Genomic DNA, 18,439 nt, shown 5'->3' on the forward strand with positions numbered 1-18,439 from the left:
TCATTTTTTACTTTGATTTAAAGACATGTATTATTGATCACTACATCTTTGCATCTTTTCGATGATTGTTAATTGTCACTGAAGTACGTAAGACTGCTTGCAAGTAAGATTCATGTTTGGCAGTTTATTCTTACCTTCTGTTTATTCTCTGTCTGAAACTGTTATCCTCACCAGAAAGCATCAAGTATGCTTCTCTTCAGGGCCCACTGACAGAGGGCAAGGACAGAGACTGATAATGCTGCCTAGAAACAGATTTGACTGTGAAGACCTGGGTTTGAGCTTGTCCTGGTGTATCTGTAATTTCCACTTGTATGAGACCAGAACAAGGGCAGGCATTTTCAGTTCCCCATGACAAGTTAGTAGCAATATCACAAGCTCTGCCACATCTCTGTCTTGATCCACCTGGCTCCTTGCAGGCAGGCAGGACACAGTGATGGAGTTACTACCATGAACTGTTATACATTCAGTGAGCAGCCTGGCTTCATGCTGAAATATGTTCAGGAAAAGAAGAGGGAAAGCTTAGGAATATCTCACAGGTTCACAGACAAAAGAATCCCAAAATCTTGTGTCTTACTGTGCAAGAATAAAAGCCCTTCATTAAAGAAGTAATCCCTCCCTATGTTACTTTGGGAGGGTTTACATTACTGAAGAAATTAAAAAAAAAAATTGTATTTATAAATACTGGTTTTATTTTGACTTCATTGTAAGCAGTTTGGACAGTGAAAGAACAACGGTCATTCCTACTTTCTCTTGTTCTTTGCCACTTTTTGGTTTCCCAAGCAACACTGAGCCTCTGGATTGTCTCTCTTCTCAGCTAAGGTGAGAAAAGAGGCCGAATTTATTTTGGGATACAGTTTTGCACATTTCAATCATATATATATATATATTTTTACTTTTTATGAGTCTAGTTAACTATGTTTTCAATTAGGCTCCAGAGATTGAATGGTTCTGTTTGGTTTTTAATAGAGGTGACAGAATAGGTTTTAGCTCATTTTACTGTTGGTAAATAGCTTCTTCACCAAAATGAAAATATTTACTCTGCTCAAAATATTTTTTTTCAGAGGTTGGCCAAAATGCCTTGCTCAATTTATTTTCCCATTTTGTCCAGAGAAAACAGCTCTAATGCTCTAGACAGCTCTAGCATATCAGATATGAATGAAAACACTGTTTCTTATGCAATTACAAGTTTCTGGCATTTTTGCATTCATTAGGTCTCATCACGTTAATATTCTTTTTGTCAGTGTATATTTGTACACAGCAACACACTATGAAAGAGAGAATATTTTTCCTTCCCTCAAGCACTGAAAGTGCATTGAGATTCCAAGTTCATTTTTTACTGAGAACTAAGTAGTATCTGTTTGGGATCTCTATCTGAAAATGCTGTATAAACAGCCAGCTAGTATTTATGATTATCTTATTGCTACTCTATGGTCAGGACAAGCTAAACTAACTGTGTCAAACTTTCTTCTTGCTTTCCTTCCTTCACCCAAAATTTTTTCAAATCTTCCTTCCATCATTAGTCCAGGGGAAGTTTTGGACTTTTGCAGAAAGAGCTGTAGAATTTGGGGTTGTCTATTTTCAAACTCTGAAGTTGTTTGTCTGAATCTCTAATTGCTGTGGTGAGTATCTTAACCCACAGATTTTTCTCTTGCTGCCCTCTGCTAGGTGACTAACGGCAGCTTTCCGTCACTGTCCTTTGGACAATTTTAGCAGATGAGCTCGGTAGTACTTCCCTCACAATCACTCGCCATGGTTGACAGCTCTCTGCAAGATGTGCTGTGCTGACATGCCTAGAGTCAGGCAGAGGCTAATTGTTGACCTGCAGGGCTGTCAGTCTCACCTTGGTACCTTGAGTCTCCCAAATTTAAAGCGCTTGAAGCCTCAACCTGAAAGTGTCTGAAGTAGCCAAATCTCTGTGTGCTCCTGAAAGTCTGGGAAGCAACTGGCTACTCACTCATACAACTCTCCCTAGGGCTGTGTTGAGGGTCACAGGGTCTCTCAGTGGGTCTGATAGGTGTGTCTGGAAATGCTGAACACAAACTGATGGTACCAGCCCAGGCTGAATTTGCCTTTTATGCGAGAGCCAGGGACTAGAGTCTGGGCTCTGAAATTGGGGACTCCGTCCGAAATCCTCACTGAGAGAAGTTGAACACGTCCCCCATGTTTCAGCCTCCCTGATTACCGCAGAGGGGTGCTTTCTACTGCCGGAGTCACTCTGTTGGCATGAAATTATCACCGTCTCCCTGCCGATTCAGGAGCCCATGTCCCGCACCCTGCGGCGCAGGCGGTGTGCTGCCGCCGCTGGGGAGCCCGAGCGGAGCGTTACCGCAGGGGTGAAAGATTCGCGCTGCCGCTTCCAGGCTTGCGGACAGCCCCTCTGCCCCTCCGCCACGCACTGGGCACGGCAGCCACAACCGCGGCTGGGCTGGGCTGGGCTGGGCTGGGCTGTCCCGCGGCCCACCCGAGGGTATAACTCCGCGGGCTTTCTTCAGAAAGACCCGACCACACCAGTATGTACGTGCTGACCTAGAGCTGCTGTTCTGGGAACAGTGCTGCTGCTGCCTGCGGCACGCTCGCCTTTTAGGTTTGCAGTACGCACACACATGCACACTCCACATTTGCTAAATATATACCAAAAAAATCTTTATAGGATGTACTTTGGGCATGGTGACTCCCGCGCTCCTGACTGGAAGCCGGGGCTGACCGCGAGGGATCCGTCAGGCGCGAAGCGCTCCCGCTCGCCCCTCCGAGACACGCCAAGCGGCGACGGTGCGGGGTGCGGGGAGGGAAGGAGGGCGCCGGGGCTGGGGCCGGCGTCCCGGGCGGGAGGACGGTGCCCGCCAGGGAGCGCTGGAGAGCGGCGCGGCCGCCGCCGGGGCTGCAAACGGGGCGGTGCGGCTCGCCGGGAGGGAGGGTGGATAGCTGGGTGGGTACCGGTGGCGAGCCCCGAGCAGGACCGACGTTCTTCCCTCCCTCCCTCCCTCCCTCCGCTCTGCCCGCGAGTCAAGCGGGAGAAGGCCGGGACGCGGCGCCGCCGTTCCCCTCCCTCCCGCCGGGGCACCCCGCTGCCGAGGCGGGGTGGAAATTTCCCGGGGCCGTCCGCAGCGCGGCTGCGAGCGAGGGAGAGCGAGCGCGGGGGCTTGGCGGGAGGCGGAGGGAGGGATGGAGGGCGGGGAGCGGCGGAGCATCGTCTGGCGGGGAAAGCGAGGGACCAAATGACTGTGAAGAAGGGCGGCATCCGCCACCGCCGAGAGAGGAGCCCGCCGCGGCGCAGCGGCAGCAGCCCCGACGCCGGCGGGCCCCGTCTCCCCCGCGGCCGGCGGGGCGGCGATGGCGGCCGGCGGGCCGGCGGGAGTGGGGCGCGGGCGGCGGCGGGGCTGAGGCGGGGGCCCCCCGCCCGCGGGCGCCGCATGGCGTGGGCTTGATGCCGGATCGCGGCCCGGCGCCGCGGCGGCGCTGCGGGGGGAGGAGGAGGAGGATGAGGATGGCGGGGCTAGCGTGGAAGTGGCCGCGCACCCGCCTGCCCGTGGGGGCCAGCGCCCTGGGCGTCTTCGTCCTCTGCTGGCTCTACGTCTTCCCCGTCTACCGGCTGCCCGACGAGAAGGAGATCGTGCAGGGGGTGCTGCTGCAGCAGGGCAAGGCGTGGAGGAGGAACCACACTGCGGTCGCCCTGTTCAGGTAGCGCCGTGCGCGGCCCAAGGGCGGGCGGGCGGGCGGGCGGCCGCACCAAGCCGCGGGAGCCCAGCCGGGCGCCCTTCCCACCCCGCCAAGCCCCGAGCTTCATTTTTTCCTACCCGACTCTTTGTTTTTCTCCCAGCGGGCGAGGGGCGGGCAGGGCCCCTCTTGCCCAGCAAAACTTTTTGGGTGGCTGTTTGCTGCGGGAGGAGAAGGGGCTCGGCGCGAGGAGGGGGGGTGGAGGCTTATATCTCCTCGCATGGGAACAAGCCTGTGTTCGGCGCCTTTCCTAGGGGGCTGAGGTTTCTGAGGCTTGCAGTGCTGCCTGCAGAACAGGATGCTGCTCGCTTCATGGTGAACGGCCGCACCGGCAGCCCCTCTGCCTGCTGACAAAGCGAGGGGCTCTCAGCCCCGCTTCGCTGCCTGCCTGCCCGCCTGCCTGCCTGCTGCCGAGCTCCCTGGGACGCGTAAGGGAAGGTTTGCGTGGATCTTCATTTGTGTCAGCATCCTCGCTCCGAGGAGCACTTCGGAAGATCCGCGCTGGTCCTTCCTTGACTCTGCAGTTTATTATAGAAACCACGTGAAAAGGCACCTATTTCACTTCTCTTCTTTTGACGCGGCTGGGAAATGGCGATAATCCTTGGAGCCCTTTTCACCTTCCCCAGCCGCACAGGAGAGGAGGAATGTTGCAGTCAGAGTGCCACATCTGATAGCGGTGGAGAATCAGGTCCCTGCAGCGGGGAGGATTTTTTTCAGTCACCCTGGCTTAAACGTGTGTGCAGTGGAGATTTGTGTCCCCTCAAAAATTCTCACAGGTCTGGGTAAAATACAGACAAATGGAAGAGAGGCCGATTTCCCTCCCTTTCCTGGAGGGAAGCTTGTTTTTTTTCCCTATCCTCTAAGTAGCAAAAGAAACATCAGAGTAAGTGGTAATCAAACTGCCTGCAAAAAGGCCCTCTTTCTTTAGTAAATGCTGGAATGAATCAGATCCGAAGGTCCTCCAAGGGGCTTTGTACCGCTTTATTTGATGTTCCTCGCTATTTTTGGAATGCAACTCAACTGTTTGTCATGAACTGGAGCTGGCATGTGACCACATAATATCTTATCTGCTGGGATAACAGAAACTTTACAGGTCTTCAAAAGCACATTCTTCTTTTAGCCCCTGAAGCTTGCAGGAAATAAAAGCAGTGAGAGGTGATAAGCAGGCATGTGTTAATACTGTCTCATTGGGTAGGCCTGGAAGAGGTCCTCCCTTTAATACAGAGCTAGCTAGCAATAAGGTACAGATGTGGGATCCTTTTCCTAAAATACTAACACTAGAAACTATGTTGATCTTGGATACTAATGAATCTTAATCCTGTTGTGCCACAGATTCCTGGTTTTCGGTGTAGATGAATCCAGATTTGTAAAACCTGATAGGTCATGTAGGGAAGAGTTTGATGTATTATTTTTTAGTTTGTAAACCAAATGCTGATTGAAGATTGATAATGCTGCTGTAGCTTCAGTTTAAAAAATAGTGTTTAGACCGTTTCTGCCATGTGGCTTAGAAACAAAAACTCTTTGTGGCTCGTCAACTGTTCCACTTGCCCATATGTCTTTCTACTTCCTCAGCGTAGTGATTATCTCAGAGATGCTACTGAAGAGAGTCTCTAGCAATAAAAGAAGCTGTTGTTTCTTTTCTTGATGAGTTGGTGCAGTGCTAAATACAATGAGCTTTGAATCAATCTGCTTCGAGAAACAGTTTTTAAGAGGAAATGTACGTTGGAGATATTGAGTATACCATAATGTTCAAATAATGGTGATCTACAACTCTTTTTGCTGCACAAATTTGCTTCACTTAATATTGCTAGAAGGTTATGAATTTGAAGTCTGTGTCAGGTAAGCTGCTATATATTGTTGAGGTGATTAACAGAGAAACAATGCCCTGCTCTTTGCTAAGGTCCTCCTGTCTCTGCAAGAGCATTGTAAAATCTCCAGTTTTCAGTTTCTATTGGAAACTGCCTATGAATGCGAGTCTATTTTAATTGAGAAGGAGGTATAGACCTTCACAGAAATCCTGCATGTGGACTTTGAAGTAATACGGCTTTCCATAATAGCCTAATATTAGGTGGGTTTTAATATTTTATTCATATTTTATTATTTAAGAATATTAATTTCTGTTCTTCCTGGGCCTCCTGCCACATTCAGTTTTGAATAATAAATTTTAATTTATCTGTGCTAAAAATCCATATGAAAAAGTGCGAACTTTCATATTACTGATTTGTATAATATGGTGGCATTTGTGGTACTGTACAGGTGTTTGAATAGCCAGGTTTTTGTACACTTCTATAAACTCGCTGGACTCCTATTGTTGAAGTAGATTATTGTCCCTGAGTTAACTTGATGAAAACATACTTTTCAAACCTCAGAAGTGCTATTCTCCTTTTGCCTTCTGTATCTGGATGAAAGACAACTTCACCAAGTAACTTAGCAAGGTCAACAAAAACATCTGGGGTAATTTGGTTGAACCCTGGCAGCTGAGTGCCAGTACCTCTTCAGTTTCCACTGCTCCTTTCTCCTCTCTGTACAGCCAGAAACCTCGTGTAAAGATCTGACCCATGTCAACTCTTGTTTATGCAAGAACGCAGGCTTTTGTGGTGCTTGAGGGATGGTTTACATGAGGGTTTTGTGTTTGGACAGGGATTTGCAGAATTGGTTTTCAAATATAAATACCTGTGTAGATAGCCGCGGATTGCTGCTTTTGAGGTGTGTGTTGCCTTACTGCATCTGTAAGGACAGTTTTTGTGGGCATCACAAAATGAGCAGGATTAAGCATTTGACTCCAGCGTGAGTCTGTTTAAAGCATGCTGTCAGCCTTGACTCTGCACGCATGGCTTCCGTGAGTAATCCTGGCATGATAGGTGCACTGAGTCCTGCTGCCAGCTGTGCAGTGGATGTCTGTGCAAGAGCTGCCTGGGTTCTTAGGTGGAAGGACAGATCCTGAAAAGCCTGGTCCAAATCCTTTCTCAGTTGAATGTACTGCCTTTAAAGTCTTCAAATTTTGGGCCTTTGGAGCTAAGCAAAGCCCACTAGCAAGCTATCACTATTTGTAGTCTTTAAATTTCAAGTGGTTGAGGGTAGTCAACCTCTCTGCTGTGGAAACATCTTGTCTCTGGCAAATACTGAGTAATAGCCTGTCAGTTGGTGAACTGCTTGATCTTGAACTACAAAGTGGTCAGAATAGGAATGAGACTGTCATTAGAGTCACTAATGGCTAATGTGCCTATTTTACCTACAATATAATGGCTTGTCATCCTCTGAGGTGGTTAATGTTATTGAACCCTAATTGTTTTTACAGATTGCTTAGGATTTTTTAAAGTGTCTAGTGCTTCTTAAATTATTTAGGCAAAAATGCTAGTTGCTGTTTGTTGTTAGTGAAGTAAATGACATACAATAATATCTTTAGGAATATTTTACTTAAAAAGATTGGAATTGATTTAAAGGAAGAGCTGGATCTTTTCATCTGCCTGATGAGCTCCATATAACCACAAATCCAGAGTGCTGTATGTTTGTCTGACACTTCGGCTTCGTTTGTGGTCCAGGGTGGATACCACGCATGGCTGCAAAGGCAGCAGCCATGGCCTCAGTGGATCTTCTCTGGGGAGTGAGTATGCTTGTGGGAGGCAGTGCGTTTTGACTGTCAGGACTCCAACCAAAAGGGTTGGATGGCCATTAGTGACTTAGAGTTTCTTTAGGAGGAGATGGGACAATCTTGTCTGCAAGGCTACAGAAAGGCTACCCATGAGATTCAGTTTGTGTTCTTGTTTCTGCTGCAGCGGTTTTGTGTGATGCTGAGAAGTTACCCTAGGTTTCTTCTGGGGATGGCTTGGTTGAGCTGGTGGCAGATGTCTTCCATGTTTGTGACCTGCTTCTGGTCCAAAGCATCTGCTACAACTTGGCTCAGCTCCTCGGTGTTGTCCGTTCTGTCCCTAGAGCCACACATGCCACGCTTATCTTGTCAGGTGGCTTCTCCACTCCTTTTTCATCAGGTTTGGCCTCTTGCCCATTTTCCAGGAGCAGAAAGGAGAAGCTACTAGCCTGAAATTGCATGACAGGGTCAGTGGCTGAATTGGACAGAATATCCAGATGTGGTGGACTCTGGTGCTTGCAGTGTGGACAGACTGTGTGAAGCCTCTTCTACAGTTAGCTTTTGTGTGTATTGCAAAAATAATGCTCGGTCGCCACTACGTGCCATGCCGGAGCGGGTCTTCCCACTGCAACCTTCTCTGCCAGCTGCTCTCTGCCAGCTGTTAATGCCTGTATCTAGTGTGCAGTCACAACAGGCGCTGAAGAACATCCCCTTATGCAAATCTTTTTTCATTTTAGATTGTATTAAGGTTGAACTGGAATTCCAGGTCATTTCCCTATCTGGGTAAGACAAATGCTATTTCCAAGTCAGCTAGCATTTCTTTAGTTCAGATGGCTTTTTTTCCTTCTCGTTTGATGTGAGCATTGCAAATTACGAGTGTTGCAGTTCTTACGGGGGGAGTTCAAGGCAAATCTGAGCTGAAACTTCATATTGCTTAGATTGACGAGAGAATAGTTTTGCCCTGCTTCAATGGCTTTAGCAGATAAAGAATTACTCTGGCTTCTTTCACTGATACATGTGAAGAGTGTGGTTAGGATTAGAGCTGGGAGATGCTGGGTTGGATTAGTTCTACCTCTGTGGCCCATGAAGCCCTTCCTTGAAACCATTGGATATGCTCAAATGTTGTGCATTGGCAGTGGCCAAATCCAGCTCATTTTGCTCTCCTGAGTAGGTTTCATTACTGCCTGGCTGTGGTTCTAGTTCAATTGTTAACATTTTGAATTACTTTTTTCAGTTGTATTTGCTGCATTGGTGATAATTGGGTATTTGTAATTTGTAGTTTCTTGGTGTCTCCAGCTGAGATGGGAAGGGGCTTTGGTGAAGAGATACAATTTGAAGAGCAGGTTAAAGGTGAGAAGAAAGAAATGTTCTTATTCCATTTACTTATTTGGAGGCTGTGATGAAGGAAGCAAGCTGTAGAGAGATCTTCTCCCATACCTTTGAGGTTGTTAGGTCTCTTTGAATACCTAAATCACATGAAAACAATGAGAATTAGTTACCTGAGTGAGCTCATGGCATCTTTGCAGATGAGGGCTGTGGTGGCAAGATAGGAATTGACTTAAATTCCTGAGTTCCAGCTCATGGTAGCCTGCTTCCTTGCCCCTAAGTAGCATTTTCTTACAGACTTTGATTCGACCTTCCTCACGAAACACTCAAGATCCCTATTTCTAGTATCTGCTCTTGCAAAGTTTTGGATTGCTGCTTTACTTTGAATTTGTAAAAAGCAGCCAGTGCTGTCATCATTTATGGAGGGTGTAGCTGACTCCCCGAGGCTCTTTTCCTGTTAGCTGGAAGCATCTAAAGGCCCAGAGCCAGGCACCTGGGAACAGGAGGAGAGTATTTACTGGAATTTAGGTTACCCGATTAGGGCCCCGAAAATCTGGTATGCACATACACAGACACTGCATGATTTTCACATCTGTGCTTTCCCATTTTCTGCCTTACAGTGGATGGAATGAGCACTGAATCATCCATACAGTATAGTAACCAGTGACTGATTCCTCTACTTGTAATTTTCATCTTCAGAGCAGCCAAGAGTGTTGCTCCCATTTGATGTGTGTTCAGTGGCATATATAAAAAGACTTTGAGGCTAGTTCCTACTAGGTAAATGCATATAAAATGAATTGTCTTTCCCCCTTTAGAATTTATCCTCTCACAGTGAGGATGAACCTCACTGAACTGAGAAGGCTGTTTGGACTGCAGTCTTCTGTTGTTTCAGTTTTCTAAGCACCAAAAAATAATTTTGAATCTTTATATATATATTAATCTTTTTCTATATGCTGCATGTAGTTCCCAAAATGCAAGAAAATTGCTCTTAATGTTAAATCATTTTAACATGACTGCATGCAGTTAGATTCATACTGAAGCACATTAATCCATTTGCAAACCTCAGTGGAGATTCAGATTTTGTTGTGTCACAATTTTTACATATAGAAGACCAGAGACAATTCTTCTCCCAGGTCTTGGAATCTAAACTGATTAGATAAACAGAGGGTGGGACATGTGATTGATAAGTTGCTTAACCCTAGCAAAGGCTTCGTCTGTAAAGTAGTTGTTAGAGAAGCTCTGAGCTTCATGGAGAAACTGTGTCTCTTGCCTTGACCTTAGCAGTATTTGAAATTTTTTAACAAGGTGAATTACACTGTGGAGAACAACATCTTGGCTTTATCAAGGATTCTGAAGGTCACTTTAACACTGCTCCATTCAGGAAAAGGGTGAAAGCTGTGAAATTAGATTGTTATAAAATATTTCCTGTCCAGCAGAATGGTGGGGTTTTTTTATTGTTGTATTAAATCAACAGATTGAATTATTTTGACTTTGCATATTCCATCTGCCTGGAAAATGCCCTCCTGAATTTCTTGGTTTAGAGATTCTCTTTTCAAGTGGACATGTTGCTACAGTGACGCTTTTAAAACTGCTTGGATCAGTTGAATAGAAATGGTTAACTTTTCTGTCTTCCGTGTTTGCTGTGAGCATCATTTCATTTCCTGAACAACCATTTTGTTTATATATATATTTTTTTCTTTGAGTTTTTTTTTTTTTTTTCCTGTCTACTTCTTCAATCTATTCCAATTCTTAAGTTACTTGATGCCCTCCTCAGCTTTCAGGGGAGCCGCAGACTCTTTGGTTGGCTCCGTTTATAATTATCAAATCAACATTCATAGCAGTGATGTAGAGAACTTGTGTGAAATTATTGACTTCTTTATCTCCCTCCCCTACTGAGTTGCCAGTCACCTTCTTCAGAGTCCTGCAGCTCCCAGTGATGCTTGGGGCGTCTGTTGTTTTCCATCTTTGACGTGCCAGTTGTTGGCTTTCCAGGTAGACTGCAGACTTTGTCTTAATGTAGTAGCAACATAAAGTCTCTACTTATCAGGTCTTCTCTGCTTTGAGGATGGGCAGCCAGCTTTAGTTTAAAAGCTGCTATACTCTCATATAAGCTCTCATATATTTTAAGGAGCCTAGGAAAACAGATCAGCTATTTTGCTTGCTTTCCTGTGGGAAAATTTGTTCTGCCTATTTCTGGAATGCCTGGAGTGGCCATCGCTGTAATAGAGGAGTAATGGCTTTGTATTTCCTGTCAAAGATGAAAGAGAAACAAACAAAACACACCCTCCCACTGAAGAGATTTTAATGTTTTCCTATGTTTTGGCCAAATGTCAGCTCTGGTAATGCTGTTTTGTCTGCCGCAGTGTTTGGAGTGTCAGTGGTATACCGTGTTCCACTCGTGCTGTTGGTCCTGCAGTACGGTATGTCCCAGTGCAGGGCGATGAAGTATCTACTACTATAGGTGGTACTCAGAAGTGACACAAGAGTTGAGAATCAGCCCAAAAAACACTCAAATGTGCAATGAGGAGGTGATTGCTGAATCCAAGGCTCACTGATGCGTGCCTCTCTCAGTGGAAGTTGATAAAGCTTTGGCTTAATGGCAAACGGGATGAAGGCTCTCAAGCTGTGTTTGGATCTTTTTGCTTTTGACTGTCAGGAGAGACTCGATTCTGGTTCCCCAGGTACTTTTATAGAGCGAAGGAGATAGAGTTATAAAGGAAGTTAAGGAAATGTGTCTCCATGACATGGTTGTCTCATGTAACGGAACTTCAGGTCTAGGTTACCACTGAAGTCAGTAGTGAGTCCTGTGAATAATTATGTCTGTACAGATATTATAATTTATACGGTGCCATAAGCTTGGAGAGAAACATTCTGTGCTCTGAAGGATTTTCAGTCTAAAAATGTGTATAGTGAGATTTATCTCAGCTATGCACATTAGGAATTTTGATTACTGGAGTGAGTTTTCCCTCTGTCAGTACAATTTTAATGCAAATAAATACCTGGGCTATTTGCTAGTGACAGGCCACCTGAATGTTTACTGGAAGAATGATCCAACTACTTGTGCTGAGGATTTGGTGGGTACTGGTCCTTCTTGGTACTGATACCTGGAGGTACCAACTTACTACTTGTAAAGTGCTTAATGCTTTTGTGTAAATTTTTGTCTTTTTTCCGTGGCATCCAATGAAGCATTAATCTTTTATTCCATATATAGTGTTCGCTTGAGAAATGAATTCCCGTTCCTGGATAATAATTTACAGTTTTACTTTGTTTTCCCTAATGAGTTGAAAAGTTAGCAATGCTTGCATGGTCATCTTTTTTCTAAATGTGGATAAGCTTTCAATTACTGATGGGTAAATTTTTTCATTACATTTCATGCTCTTACATTTGTGACAAGTCCTTACCAGTATTTAAATGATGGTATGTTACCATTTGTAGTAGGTTGTATGCTCTGCCTGGCTCACTATTTAAAAGCATATATGTGAAATCAGACACATGCTTTTGTGGGGAAAAACACAGTAAAGGATTAACCAGAGCCTAATGTTAATAAAGAAGCTTCAGATACTGATGAAATTAAGATTCTCTACTGTTGGCCATACTTTTTATTCTTTGGGCTGAGTGACTGCTTGCTTTAACCATTATCCTTCTCCTTTAGCTGCTCTTTGTTCCCTGTTCTTTCCATTTGTTTTCTATCAAAGACCCATCTGGGGAGAAAAAACATAGCCATCATAGAGCTGTGTGCTGTTTGCTGCTGTTGTCCTGCTCAGCTGCCTGGTACATGCATTTCCCCCTGCACACCCCCCACACCCCCCCCCCAAGTCTCTCTTGAGTGTTCTGTCTCTGTCATCTCTCATTGAGCAGTACAGCCATCAGCTTTGTGCCATCAAGTTGCATTTGCTAGCAGCCCCCAAGCCAGCGGTGTTCTCTAATGCCTCATGTGGTGCCTCACGTGGCATTGTGCTTTGGGCCTTATGACATTGCCCTGTGTCTCAGTTGCCCCACAGCACAGGGATCTTTCGGTCCCTGACACACTGGCTTCATGACAGCACCTCCATGTCATCCTTTGGTGCTCCTCAAGACTTCTGCTGCAGTTGTAGGAGTTGAATGGTGTCTGGTGAGTAGCAACTTGGAGCACAGAGAGAACTGCTTGTGTGAAATGGGAGGAACTGAGTACCTGAAGAAAGGCAAAGGGGCAAAGAAGAGAAAGGAAGTATAAGATGGTTGGGAAGTTAAGCATGAGTATTTGTTACTCTTTCTTCTTGACGCATTTTTTCAGTTGGTCTTCATGTTCTCTCATGGTGAACTCGATCCGTAGGAGTCATCAATTTAGTGTCTTCAGTCTCTGGGTCATGTGAAAGCTTGGTGGAAGCAAGAAAGCTGAAAGCCTCAAGAAAGGTGGGAGCTGCAAGATCTCTGAGCTCTGCCCCTAGACTGCAGCAGTGAGTGCTGCAGTAGAGATCCCAAAGTAGTTGGAAGTGTAATGTTTAGGCTTGTATATGGGTGATTTTACTGTCCACCCACTCAGGCAACATTAGGTTCTTATTTGTTTGAGCAAGGTTCAGACTCTGCAGTCTCCTGCATTGTGCCATTTACTACTTAATGGTAATGCAAAAGGCATGAGAATAAATCCATATAGGGTATGGCCATAATATAGGATAGAAAGGATATGCAATATTCATGAGGTGGTAGTGGAGGATGCTTGCACAACTGTATGCAGGGCTCCTTGCCTTTCCTGGCCCCCCTCGGGTTGTTGCTCTAGGAAGGCAAATAGTGGCAGAGCAACTAATGCAATTGTTAACTCTGAAAACAAATGAACAGGGAGCAGACACAAAGGGCTGTGAAGCTGGGAGAGTGTTGGCTTGTTTCTTTCCAGAACCTTTAAACAGAGGAATGGGTAAGAGCAGTGCAGTGAGATCAGTGAGGTGGGACTGTTCTGAAGCATGGAGGATGCCTCTGCATTATGTTATGTAGGATTTGTTGCGAGGCATGCTACTGCCTGACATGGGTTTAGACTTTCTAAATTTTTTTCCAAATGTTTGCTGCAAGTGGGGAGTCTAGGTTAGTATGTGTATGTGTGTTTGATGGGTACGGTGAGGATAGCTGTTTCTGGAGTATGTGAGTGAACTATCAAGATGCCTGGAGTTCACACTTATGGTTGAATAAGCCTGCATGGGCAAATATAGAGCTAAAGAGGAAGTGGAAAGCTATATGTTTCTGTGTGATGTAGATGTTTCTGCAGAGCAACGAGATTTCCAGAAAAATCAGAGCAAAGAAAGTTTTAAAAGGGAGGTAAACAAATAAGGAGAACCTTCAGTGAAGGTATGTTGTGTCTTGGGTAGGAAAAAGAGGGGAAAAATGCCTTTCTAGCAAGGAGGAGGGGAAAAATCTGTGGAAGAGTCTGTGAGGTGCACAAAAAGATCATGGACCATGCTGGAGCAGTTGATTGCAACTCAGGTTGACTGAAAAATACCTTTGAAAGGAATATGTGCTGGATTTAATTTTTATTTGCTTTTTACTGGATCTCTGTAAATTTTGTGATATTAATTAAGAAATATTGATGGAATGAGAAACATAAGTCTGTCTACATATGTCTGTCCTGCATTGCTGAAGAGTTATCTGTAAACCAGATAGCTCACCTGTAAGTTCTCAGAAAATTTATACTTCAGCCACAACTATTCCTTGGTTACGTGGAGAGGCGTTTAAAATTTATCACTGTGAGGTCTTAATTCAGGAGTATTAGGAGACCTTTTGCCAAGGGCCACGGCCCCGACTGTTTTCAGGCTCCAGAGCTCTGAGGCTCAGCCGTCCTGGGTAGGTAGGTCTACCTGTGAAATTTCACCTGGCTTGGTGATAGTCACTCCTCTCCCAGAATAAGACAGGAACAGATGTGGAACTAGGTATGCTTGCAGTTAGGGGCAGTTAATATGACTTGGGGAATGCTATGAAGTCTGCTGTTGCCCACCCTTGTAATAGTTGTGCCAGGTCCTGCAATCAAATGACTGTGTGATAGTCTTGATTTCATGGTATAAAAATGAAGAAGGATTTTTTTTAGGCCTCATAGCTAAAGTGAAGGGCTTGAAAACATGAATGGCAGCTTGTGCCCCGAAAGGCAAATAAAAATCCATTGTGGGTGGTTGTTTTTCAGATGCCTAATTTCTGTGCCTTAATCATAATTCTGGGGGCCTGACTCCTGATTTTTAAATGCTAGGGATTGCTATAGTGAGAATTACATGTCAGCCTATAATTAGATGCATTTTTTTAAATAAGGAAATTGCAATAGTGAAGGGAATAGGAGAAACAAAACCAATCTAGGCATTCCTTTATAGATCATATTATTAATTGAACATTTTGTCTTGGCACCCTGCAAGCATCTAGCACAAACACATTTGCTGAGCCTTATGGACAAATGCTAAACATCTCCAGGGTTTAGTATGTCCAGTTGGACATACTAAATGCACATGAGATAATTTTCTTTCCCACTCCAGTCATTGCCTTTAAATGTGTAAGCGTATCCAGAAGGGAACACAAGAATGTGGAACTTGAGCTAGCTGATCCAAAAATGGTAACAACAACAAAAAAGTAAACCTATCATTAGAGAAATCATGTGTTTTGATAGTTCTGTTTAGACAACAGAACAAGTGAAAACACTTATCTAGTGTAGTTCAGTAATAGGTCCAGCATGTGATAACGTGTTTATTTTTGCTGTGGGTCTTTGATGAGTGAACACAGTGCTTTCTCTTGTGTTGTTTTAAGAAATCTGTTTTGTGCTTCACTTGTCAAACAGGCCATTGCTAGTGAAAGTCTTGTTCTAGGAGGGTTGAACTTCTTGTTCTTCCGCCCCCTACTATGTGGAAGAATGTGTTGGCTGCCCTGAGTAGTTACACTGTCAGTTTGTTTTAGAAGTTTAGTACAAATTCTGCTTTCTCTTCTGCTGCGGAACAGCAGATCTCTGTCACGGAGAAAAGCAAAGTTACCTCTGTTGGCTTGGGGGCAAATGGGCATGTGGGGTTTCCAGTGGGGTGCAGACTGTCTTCTCTGTAGCATGACAAGGAGTGTGTGTGTAGTGTGCTTTCACTTGAAATCATGGATCAGCCTCGATGAATATGAGCTTGCTCAGGACTGTAGAGCTTAGTAAGTTCTTTCCCAGGTTTGACTTAATCATTTGGTTTCAGGTGGTGTGTTGTATGGCTGTGTAATCTGTCCTGTGAGACTCTTACTCTTTTCTATTTAAGATCTATAACTTATTTTGCCTTAGAGAAGTTAAAAAGAAATCTTAAAAGTCCTGAGTTGTTTCCACTCAGGAAATGTCCCCAGTCTGCAGATATTTCTTAAACAGTTTGATAACTGCTAAGAACAGGTGAGCTTTCAACAAGTTTAATGAATAAATAGCTAGGCTTTGTCATTATCACCTCTTCGGGTCTAAAGTAAATGGGTTGAATGTAGCAGGGAGGAAAATCTCCAAGAACACACAGGTTCTGGACTAGGCATTGAACACAAAAATGTGATTTAAAAGTATTTTTAAACCAACTTTCAGGCAATATTCCTATCAAGATGCCTAGTTGAAGGACTAAGTAGGTTGAATTATTTATTTAATGAATTTTTACTTTTATCCTCAGGCAATTTCTTGCAATAATTGCTTGAAGGCTTGTTTAGGATTTTTGCTTGCTCTTTTTAGCAGCATCTTATAAATATTGATACTGTAAAAGACCATAAATGGTCTTCACAATGCAAAGTATTTTGGGTACTCTGGGCTTGTCCTTCCCCTGAGGAAGCTGCTGTGCCTCGTCTCAAGACAGAACATTTCTTTCTTTGTTTATCAAAGTTTGTATGACATTGAGTGTCTTGATAGCAGACCTGTACTGGTCATCTATTTATTTTAAACTGAAGAAGTTCCTGAAGACTCTACTCAAAGTTATTCTCTACAGCCAGCATTGCTGTGATGTCCTAATGTCTTCTCTGCTTACCAGAACTTCCTTTGAACACTGGTGTCTGTTGCTGTTTTAGCAGCTCTTTGCTGGAGGGATCCACTGCTGTCTTATGCCATAATATCCAGACTGTCCCAGTGTTAGAAAGGGAAAGAAATGTTACTAGTGTGCCAGTGCAGAGGTACACTTAAAGTTTCTTAGTCCGTTTCCTTTCTTGGGCCCTTGCATCCCTCCCTGCCTGGAGCCCAGGTGGTGGCTGTGGATGCTGTCCTGTGAGAGCTTAGTCACGGGTGACATTGCAGGCTGCGCTGGCTTGAGATTAACTTGTGCCCTGGTGTTTTTGAAGTGGATTACCTTTGGATCAACTCCAAAAGCATCTCAGTTGTCACCAGCATCTCTTCCCAATTTAAGGATTAAGCTGTTCTATAAATAGCAGTGCTAATTAGGCTCTGCTCGTGTCCCAGTTCCCTCATCTCCTTTTGTCCCTTGTGACATGACTGTGGAGTTGTTACTGAAAATCCGGAATAAGAACTTATTGACACCAATGTGATGTAGATAAGCAGACACTCCTTTATTGACGGCCGGACGAGTAGGGGAGTGTTCTCACCAGCAACGCACACCAGGCACCAGAATCATACACCTTATATAGAACTTACTCATACATATTCTTTAAGTATTCATACATAAACATACAACTTCCAAGAAATCATTAACATATTCTCCTCCTATTTCCGATTCTGCGCAGTAAAGGTTAGAAATGTCTAGAAATGGCTCTGGGGTGTAATGTGAGTAGGTGGTCCATGAGTCAGTGGTCGCGATCTCCCCCTGCCGGAATTACCTTTTACTTAAGGACACAGTTTTCTTGTCAGGTACCCGCAAGCTGTTACGGTTACTGCCCTCAGTTCCCATTAATTCTGGACCTTGACAACTACTTGCATTCTTCTAGTCCTATGTATGTATTATAAATCAGTTTACAAATCACCTTGTGTTTTGTTACCTAGGTTCTAACCATTCCTACTAGACAATTATGACCAATCCCTTTGGCCTTGGTACGGGGCTGTACAGGGGATTTTAGAGTAGCAGTCGGTTGCTAGATTCAAAATACAATAAATGTAAAATGATTTTTACTAAAATATCTCTTAATTCTATACTTATATTAAAATCAAAACACAATTTAATTTCAGTTCATAATAAAATCAGTAACAGTGAGAGACAGCGTGCGCTGACAGAGCAGCTGGCCACGCTTGGGCAGGGTGCATGGCTCTGCTGGCCTGAGGCTTGTGAATTTGGGTCTCCCTTTTACCCAAGTTTTAACAAAACTTGTAGGATCTTGTTCATGTTTGATGCTTTCCCTCTTCCCTTTCCAAATGTTGCTGAAGTTAACCAACAAATTCAGAAGTGTGCGAGGCGGAGCAGACAGGTATGTCAGCCAGTGCCCTCACTTAAGCTTTGTTTGCCATGCCTATCTAAAATACATCCTTTTCTCCCAGGTACTCTCAGAATTGCTTGCTGGCTGCTGGAGTCCTGCCTCTCTGGCTTCTTCAGCTTTTCTGGGCCAGGCTGTGCCATCCCTTGCTCAGTGGGGAACAGCCTCCTCTTTGTGGCTAAGGGCAGGCCGCTTCCTGTAGCTGCCAGACCTCCTCCTAACAGGCCTTCGCCGCTTGGAGCCCAGCTCAGACCAAACCATAAACCATAGTGAGCCATCAAGCTGGGAGCAGACCAGTTCACATATTCTCAAGGACAAGAGTGTGCCTGCAACAAACCACGTACAATATTCCTTCTCCCCTCCCCACATTAGTCTTGTTCTGGTTGCTGGCTGTTCTCAGGGATAGGACATATTCCTGCATATGTTCTTATTCTTGCTTAGAAACTTAGTTTTCTATTGGGA

The 18,439-nt window shown here is 44.7% G+C and overlaps 1 protein-coding gene across 6 annotated transcripts in view; it reads left to right on the top strand.

Annotated features, from left to right (window-relative positions):
• Positions 1 to 2,932: 2,932 nt before the first annotated feature.
• ST8SIA1 (ST8 alpha-N-acetyl-neuraminide alpha-2,8-sialyltransferase 1) overlaps positions 2,933 to 18,439 on the top strand; it is a 208,918-nt gene continuing 193,411 nt past the window's right edge. For all 6 annotated transcript variants that reach the window (XM_074902312.1, XM_074902309.1, XM_074902314.1 and 3 more), the window contains exon 1: positions 2,933 to 3,678. In XM_074902312.1, the coding sequence (XP_074758413.1) occupies positions 3,425 to 3,678 (254 nt within the window). In that variant the 5' untranslated portion in view covers positions 2,933 to 3,424. The remainder of the gene's footprint in view (positions 3,679 to 18,439) is intronic.

This window comes from Athene noctua, chromosome 3, assembly GCF_965140245.1.
Source record: "Athene noctua chromosome 3, bAthNoc1.hap1.1, whole genome shotgun sequence".
Classification (NCBI taxonomy): Eukaryota; Metazoa; Chordata; class Aves; order Strigiformes; family Strigidae; genus Athene; species Athene noctua.